The 8,660-nt window shown below is 35.8% G+C and overlaps 1 protein-coding gene across 3 annotated transcripts; it reads left to right on the top strand.

Moving 5' to 3' along the window:
• Positions 1 to 288: 288 nt before the first annotated feature.
• On the top strand, positions 289 to 6,086 carry LOC108213499 (uncharacterized). 3 transcript variants are annotated; one of them, XM_064089364.1, is made up of 8 exons: positions 289 to 949; positions 1,175 to 1,421; positions 1,497 to 1,898; positions 2,053 to 2,209; positions 2,307 to 2,411; positions 2,503 to 2,669; positions 3,637 to 3,774; positions 4,353 to 6,086. In XM_064089364.1, exons 4-7 carry the CDS (start codon positions 2,170 to 2,172, stop codon positions 3,730 to 3,732), a joined length of 408 nt encoding a protein of 135 aa, XP_063945434.1. In that variant the 5' UTR covers positions 289 to 949; positions 1,175 to 1,421; positions 1,497 to 1,898; positions 2,053 to 2,169; the 3' UTR covers positions 3,733 to 3,774; positions 4,353 to 6,086. The 3 variants fall into 3 exon arrangements, 1 of the variants encoding a protein (XP_063945434.1); XR_010290045.1 differs by lacking the exons at positions 289 to 949; positions 1,175 to 1,421; positions 1,497 to 1,898; ... (1 more) ...; positions 2,307 to 2,411; positions 2,503 to 2,669 and adding an exon at positions 2,683 to 3,530 and having other exon boundaries at positions 3,637 to 4,197; positions 4,353 to 6,078; XR_010290046.1 differs by lacking the exons at positions 289 to 949; positions 1,175 to 1,421; positions 1,497 to 1,898; ... (1 more) ...; positions 2,307 to 2,411; positions 2,503 to 2,669 and adding an exon at positions 2,683 to 3,494 and having other exon boundaries at positions 3,637 to 4,197; positions 4,353 to 6,078.
• Positions 6,087 to 8,660: the final 2,574 nt, after the last annotated feature.

Raw genomic sequence — 8,660 nt, forward strand, 5'->3', positions numbered from 1 at the left:
CGGTTTTAAGTCGACACTTTTTTTAGGCGGTCGGTTTTAGGTGGTCGGTTTTGTCCTGTTTTTTTGTAGTGTTTAACAAACTAATTGATGAGGATATATATGTGAAGAAAAATTAGAACCAAAAAATTATGAGAAAGAAAGATTGTGTGATATAATATATGATGGCTATTTAATTAGGATCATGTTCAAGAGCTGAGTGGATTTAGAAATAGACTCAAGAGGACAAGCCTTCTTAACGAGATTATAAAGAAAGATGGGCTTCCAGATCCAAAGGATCATGAATTTGAAAGTAGTCAATCAAGGAAAGTGGGATACAAGATAAGTTACAATTATGAAAGGCATATGTAACAAGTTTAAAAAAGATCGGGTAAACAACAAGAAGAGAGCTCAAAGAGGTGCAAAACACACTATATATCCTTATGTTGTTCAAACTCACAAGGAGAGGAATACTAGTCTTCGAGGAAGAAGAGAGCTCAAAGAGGTGCAAAACACACTATATACCCACGCTCGATTTTGCGCTGTTCATATCGCCGGCGAGCTAACAAAACCACGCTCGATTGACATGTGGTTTTCACTCATACTATCAAAGTAATGGATTCCAAGCGCGTACACACACCTGAAAAGGCTACAACAGTGGGTATGCAGAGTCTGATTCAGAAAGTTAATCACTCTGCTGAATCTGTTATCAGCCATGGGGATCTCTTGCATCGATCAGCGTACCCCTTTCTCATGCGATTGGCAGCGTCGTGAGGAGTTAATTCGAAGCTAGGGTATGTTCTTTGTTATGGACGTGTAGAGTTTATGACAGATGAACGCTACTGAAGGTAAGGTTTGTTGTTTTGGTTTTCCGTTCCAGGTTTTTGATTTGTGGTCTGTGTGTATGTTTTCATGGTTAACGGGTAAAATGGCGATAATCTTAACAGCATCAATTACAGCATCAATTCAGCAGGTATGTTCTTTCTTATAGAACATCTGCATTTCAGTCTCTCCCGGTTTACATTCTAATGCCTAACTTTATTAGTTCCTCTTGCTTTGGTCTGGATATTCATAGGATTGTGATGTATACATCTTTTTATAATCTCTCTTCAATAACTTAGTCATGTTACCAGGCCTGTTACGGGTATGTGATTTGCGCATGTGTTATCTTTTCAACATGTGTTGTTTTGCTTGATAGGTCATGGTACAATGTTATGGACATGCAGAGGTTATCCGTACATACAGTATTCGTTAATCGAATACTCCGATTAGTAAGATGTTTTGGTGATTATATGTTTTCCTGTTCTGCTTTTGAATCTATTTTATGTGTATGTGTTTTTCTGGAACTCATTTAGTCATTTTAACTACATCAATTTGCTGAATAACTAATTTCTTTCAAAAGATAAAGTGAAGCACAGACAAAATGCCAGCAAATGGATCAACAGGTATTTAGTTACTCGAAGTACATATCTGTGTATGTAATTTTGTGCCATGATAAAATAATGATTTCCTGTATCTAGGATCAGAGAAACAGGGAGGGCGTTGACCGGGTGTTGACAATCTCATGACTAATCTCCAACACATGCCTCCTCATACCAGTTCCTAGGCACCAGGTTTTTTTTTGGAAGTCTGCTAGCCTATAGTTTTGTGATTTGAATCTTTCATTCATGTATTGACAAAAGTATATTATCTGTAATCGTCACTAGGTGCAATTTGTATCCTGTAAGATCTCAGAATTTGTATTTACCATGTATATTTTTAAATAGTACTACACTTTCCCACGAACATATCCCAACAAACTCCAGCCAATGTATCTGGCAATAGAAGTTCAATTCAAAAGCAAGCGACGTGGCAGTCGACCCGGCATTAACAACATCATAACAATCTTAATACTACGTCTGAGCATTTTGGCTTGCCACCAGGTGACTATTTGATATGCGCAAGCACATAATTATGTATATTGAAGTTAGCAGTCATATAGTTACCACCACATTATGTATGGAATGTAGATATGTGTATTTTGTATTCCCGGAGATTGATAAAATTACTTTTTTGGTAATGTATGTTGCTGTACAGTTCTTGATATTGCTGCGAATATATCTAAACAAACTCCGGCCAGTGTCTCTGCAAGTAGAAGTTATACATACCTTCGACGAGGACGTGGACCAGGTTTTGACAATGTAGTAAAAATATATGCAGACTTCAATTGATCTTTCCAGTGTAATTTCTCCAGGTATTATTTTTAAACTTCAAGAATATATCAGGGTACGTTGGATTTGGCAGGCATACACCTACTAACATTTAATGCTTGAAAATCTAAATGTGTGCAGTTCAACGTCGCAGAAGTAGGTGTCCTGTGATCCAATCTACATCAGGGGTCAGAAGCTCTCACCAATATCCTGAGACACCTTATCGACTTGATGCCTCTCCTGATGGTATCTATTTTTTTAAAGACCAAGGCAAAATGTATGCTTAAGATTGTGCTTGAGGTTCAGTTATAAGTATATTTGTTAAAAGTTAATGCAGGCTTTCGGACTCCCTTAAGTATTGTTACGGTTGATGAATCAATCAAGATTAAGCAAAATCATGATCTATTCAGTTTTCGTCCTCACTGTACTCAGTTGACATGGGGACATCACCTGCGCAGCATCCATTTACTTCCTCATCTTCTACTTCACAGATTGACCAGTCAGGTACACAGCTCTGTCCACAGATTTTCAGGTAGTACCAGTTTTGGAGTTAATTATGTAAATGACCTTATTCTTTAAACTTGAAATAATCAGTGTCTGGTGATTAGTCAAGTCCACTGTATTTTGCATCAATTTTTTTTGGTTATATATTATCTAATTGGACAAAACTGGAGAAAAAATAGCATTGATAAGTAAATATAACAGAGTACTCAACATTTTATTAGTATCAAGCTCTTTTTTTTTAATCTTACTCCTACAGTAATTTTTATAGGAGATTATTTGTGAATACGGTAGTATCAGCATTAATGGTAGCATTGTTTGCATTATTTTAAGATATATATTTTTTTAAGTACCTTTGCTTTATTTTACTTTTGATGATGGTGTTCTAAATATATTTGGACATCTATGATTCCTATAACATTCCATGTTTTAAAATATTATTAATAATTTTGGATGATAAAAAAAATTTCATTGATATTTTCGTGTTAGACTCTCTCCGTCCTAAGTTATATGTTTCTTTGTCTGGTGATTAGTCAAGTACACTATACTTTGGATGTATTTTATTTACATTATATTACCTAACTGGACAAAATTAGATAGAAGATATAGCATTGATAAGTAAATCAGGTTTCTCTATAGCTCTTGCTTTCTCTCCTTATCTCCTCCTTTTTTCCTGTCACTATCTTTTCTGAATTTAATTTTGTTTCTATTTTTGTTAATTGCTAAAATGTTATACCTGTAACTGGAAATAATTGTGTAGTTTCATTTGTATTGCTGTTAGTGAAGTGCGGTGGTTGTATTTCATAGAATTTCCGGTGATTCTTAAAGGTTTGTTATCGGTTTTGGCTATTTTGAACAGTAGGGGTATGCTTTCATCTGCAAGTACTAACCTCTGTTGCACAGCTATTGAGCCTTATTTGTGGCATTTGATTTGGATTTTTTTTTACATATCCGTGTTGTTGGTGTGCAGCTTCTAAGATGGATCATAATCCGGGTTCAAACGAGACAGGTAAATTACCTAAGTACGCAGCATCTGACCTTGATGTGGCCATGTGCTGAGCAGTGACCTTGATTATACATCATGATTATACAACATGATTGCTTGAAGGTTAGTCGGCTAAGGGCCATAAAGATATTTACATATTGCTCCAGTGTTGGAGCATTTAAATTGCATAGCCTGGCACTGCCATTTGCATGCCTCTTAGAGGCTTACTAGGGATAGAAAAGGGCTGATAAGCAACAATGGATTGTAAGAGCCTGCCATATATAATATTTTCTATAATAAATATTCATTTCTGGAATAATATAGGAGCCTCCTATATTAATTGGGATGCTCTTCTTTAGTCTTTTGTTTGCTGTCATTTACACAGACAAGATACCAAAGGTAATTATGACGGACAAATAAAATTCAGTTTGTGATCTTATGATGGAGGATTATTCCAGTTTGCTATTATTTGATGGTCTGCTGGCCAATACACTCCACCCTTCTATAAGGAGGAGTTGTTGCAGCAATTAGGAACAACTTCACAAGGTAAAATTAGCAGTAGTTCCTGTTTTAAATTACCTTGAACTGTATTTTTTTGCCAACATAGGGGTTAAATGTTAAAATATTTGTTCTGTGTTAAAATATAACATTACATTTGCATTGCAAACACTCTATTACTGATTGACAGAAGTACACTGCAGAGCTCTCCATTTTCCGGCTGGCCAAAGAACTTGAAAGAACCCACATGTCCACAAGAGTTTTGGGAACATCCGGTTATGTAGCTCCAGAATATGCGGCTAGAGGTTATCAAGTATCATTCCACATAGTTAGTTGTCAAAAGGGTTCAACATATAGCATATGTTCTTTTGCGGTGTCCACCACTTCCGGACCTACCATGGTTGCTTACCCCTGCATTGAAAGATAATCAGTCTATCTCTTAATTTATACTTAATGTTTGGTTAAAATATTTGTACTTTTTGTTAATAAATTTTATGGCCGTTTAAGATTAGGGCAGAGTAGAAAATCTTGAAAAACCCCTTCAGCATGTGTTTAGATAAGAAATAAATTATCACTACTAGAAAAGCGGGCATTTCCGACCAAAATTTCCGACCGACCAAAGTGGTCGGAAAAAAAGCGGTCATTTCCGACCGACTTACCGACCAACCGCGATCGGTCGTAAAAAATGGCGTCATTTACGACCGCCATTACCGACCGCACCAAATCGGTCGGTTATAATGGGCGTGGGTCCCGCTAACCAACGTTCTTCAGCTGACATGGACGCCACGTCGGTAAAACCGACCGACCCATTTCCGACCGCCTGTGGTCATTTCCGACCACCTTGACTGGTTTAAAATAATTGGTTTAGCTTTTAACTAGTTGTCGAGCTGTGATTGGCTGAGTGGAGACGAGGTGGAGCCCAGATTATTTCCGACCGATTTTGGCGGTCGAAAATGACCTGCTTTATTTCCGACCGAATTGAAACCCGGGCGGTCGGTTTTGACTTCTTAAAAAAACAATAAATTCTATTCGACTAAGTAAACTATTTGAAAAAAACTAAAAATATTGTACATCCGGAAAACCGACCACATTCAATATATTTCCGACCAAACTCATAATTTTAACACAGAAAACCGACCACATGCAACACATTTCCGACCAAACTCATAATTTTAACACAGAAAACCGACCAAATTTAACTCATTTCCGACCACAAACTCAAGTGCAGAAAACCGACCATTTCGTTCTGTCATTTCTGACCGATTTAAAACCCTGGCGGTCGGTTTTGACTTGAGAGAAAAACAAAAAAATTATTCGGCCAAGTAAACTGCTTAAAAAAAATTAAAAAAATTGAAACTAGCTTTTAGTAAATTAATAAATTAATAAAAAATTATTCATCACTTAAAATTTGATTTTTAATTTTTTTTATTTCTGTAACAAAGTATAAATACTAACTAACTGATTTCAAATTAATTATTCAAACAACAGAAAAATGTAGAATCTTTGTGATATGGTCTAATTTAAGGTACTAATCATGATAGCAAAAGAATAAAAATATAAAAAAAATTATAAAGACACTATTATGTTACGAATCATGCATTGCAGTGAATGTCGGAGTTCGAGGTTTGGATTTTATCAGAAGTTATCCTAGGGTGTATACTTTCGAAATATCAATTTGTTTTTTAGGCGATCCAACCGTACGGATCGTAAATTAAGTAGTCATAGTAGTTGTATACCAAAAATCAAATCAATAGGATTTTATCCGTTGAGATATTATAACGAAAATATAATGTTATACTTTAATATAGACGTAGGGTTATTTTTTTATAAAAAAATAAATTTGTTTTTTAGGCGATCCAACCGTACGGATCGTAAATTAAGTACTCATTGTAGTTATATACCAAAAATCAAGTCAATGGGATTTAATCTGCTGAGATATTATAGCGAAAATGTTATGTTATTCTTAAATATGGATGTAGGATTATTTTTTTTAAAAAAAAAATAAATTTGTTTTTTAGGCGATCCAACCGTACGGATCGTAAATTAAGTACTCATCGTAGTTATATACAAAAAATCAAGTCAATAAGATTTTATTGTTTTACATATTATTGCGAAAATATTAGGTTACGATACTTAAGTATTGACGGAGGGTTATTTTTTTAAAAAAATAAATAACTTATTTAAATAATCCAACCGTACGGATATGAATATAATTACTCATCTTATATTGGTCCTTAAAATCAATAATTTTGAATATTAGTTGAAGGAATATTATAATGAAAAATTGATTTTCGAGTTACTTAATTTTGTAAAATAGATGTAGGTTTATATTTAAGTTCCTTTAATTTTATAACATTGTTGTAGCTGCTCTGGTGGTTGAACACTGTACGCATAAGGCTGAGGTTGCGGGTTCGATAACTGAGATGTGTCTTTTTTTCAACGCCTTTTATACTTTCCCGGGTTCAAAACGCAGCGTTTCACTCCGTTCATCTCTCCCAACTCTCCCTAATTCTCTCCCTTGTACGTGCTTTTGATCTCTCCTACTCTCTCTCAACACTCTCTCGAATCTCTCTCAACACTCTCTCGAATCTCTCTCTCTGTAAGTGCTTCTCTCCGTCTCTCGATTCTCCGTCTCCCTCCCCCTCCCCCTCCCCAGTGTCTTTTTTTTCAACGCCTTTTATACTTTCCCGAGTTCAAAACGCAGCGTTTCACTCCGTTCATCTCTCCCAACTCTCCCTAATTCTCTCCCTTGTACGTGCTTTTGATCTCTCCTACTCTCTCTCAACACTCTCTCGAATCTCTCTCAACACTCTCTCGAATCTCTCTCTCTGTAAGTGCTTCTCTCCGTCTCTCGATTCTCCGTCTCCCTCCCCCTCCCCCTCCCCAGTGTCTTTTTTTTCAACGCCTTTTATACTTTCCCGGGTTCAAAACGCAGCGTTTCACTCCGTTCATCTCTCCCAACTCTCCCTAATTCTCTCCCTTGTACGTGCTTTTGATCTCTCCTACTCTCTCTCAACACTCTCTCGAATCTCTCTCAACACTCTCTCGAATCTCTCTCTCTGTAAGTGCTTCTCTCCGTCTCTCGATTCTCCGTCTCCCTCCCCCTCCCCCTCCCCCTCCCCCTCTCCCTCTCGCTCCCTCTCTCTCCCTCCCTCGCTCTCTCTCTCTACTATGCTCATTTTAGGGTTTTGTATCTCTCTGTATATATATCATCAGTTAGGGTTTTGATTTTTTATGGCTCAAATTTGTTCAAAGTTGCTTTAATGTGGTTTATATATGTTTATATGTCCTTTAATCCGGCTCTATTTTAGTTGTCTTAGTTGTTTGATCTGTTTTATGAGATTTTGTGTAAATTAGTTTTTGTTTGTGTTTTTGTTTGTGTAAAGTATAGCAAATTAGTTTGTTTTTGTGTTTGTAAAATGCCTATGCATGGATTTTCTAGGTGTATCAGTTAGGGTTTAGATTTTCTGGGTGTATCAGTTAGAGTTTAGTTTGTGTTGGTGCAGAGGGCATTTGGGTATGGGTTGCATATATATAGTTGAGAGTTGTTTTATGCTCTTGCAAGTTGCTCGTAAACCAGTTTCAGAATCTACATTTCACTTTTGTCTCGAGTCTATTGTCCTCCTGAGTATCTCGCATATTTGTTTACACGTTTAATAGGACAAGACAGTGTTATGATCCTCATAAAGGACTCTCTGTTTTGGTAACTTCGGAGATTGGTAGGATAGCGTTAGTCTCGACTCTCTCTTGAACCATATGATTCAGCTTCATTTATTTTCCTCATAAGCGTATAGTATGAATCAATAAATATGCTGCATTTTACACTGAACAGAATTACAGACATAGGATTTCTTAAAAGGATTAGTATATTCCAGTTGTTTGATTAATTTCTAAGATAATAATTGCGGCTTCCTGTTTGATAGAGGTTTTAAACTCGATGTCACTTGGCGTTTATATCAGTCTAATGATCCCTTGTAGAAGTTATTAGTTACAGCTGGGAAGCATTAAGCACTCTGCAAATATTGTCTAAAATTTAATACTCATACAATAATGTAAAAATAGCAAGTACAAATAAGTGTAATAGTAGTATTCTCGTTTATAGCAAGTAAAGTGATGGAATCATAGTACATGTAAAATATACACACAGCTAAGTGAGATCCATTTGGTCTCATTTGTAAAATAAACAACTAGGCAGGATAAATGTGATGCCTGGTGAAGCGTTCAAACTTGAAACCTCGATAAAGACAACAGGGATTAATAATATTACTTTAATAATCTGCTCTATACATTTGTGTTTCTGTTACTTTTATACTGCAATATTAGGCTTTAATAATAACTTATGCCTATTATTACTATTAAATTAAATGAACACATTAATTTAATTAAATGATAATCCTTTAAGATATGCTTTTCTAAAAGTATAACTAGTACACCTGGTTCTGGTATTAAATCATAATTCATGCTGAGAACAGGGTGAAAAAGTATTTTATTAGGAGCATAACAGGCTAAAA

The sequence above is a fragment of the Daucus carota genome, chromosome 3 (assembly GCF_001625215.2).
Source record: "Daucus carota subsp. sativus chromosome 3, DH1 v3.0, whole genome shotgun sequence".
Classification (NCBI taxonomy): Eukaryota; Viridiplantae; Streptophyta; class Magnoliopsida; order Apiales; family Apiaceae; genus Daucus; species Daucus carota.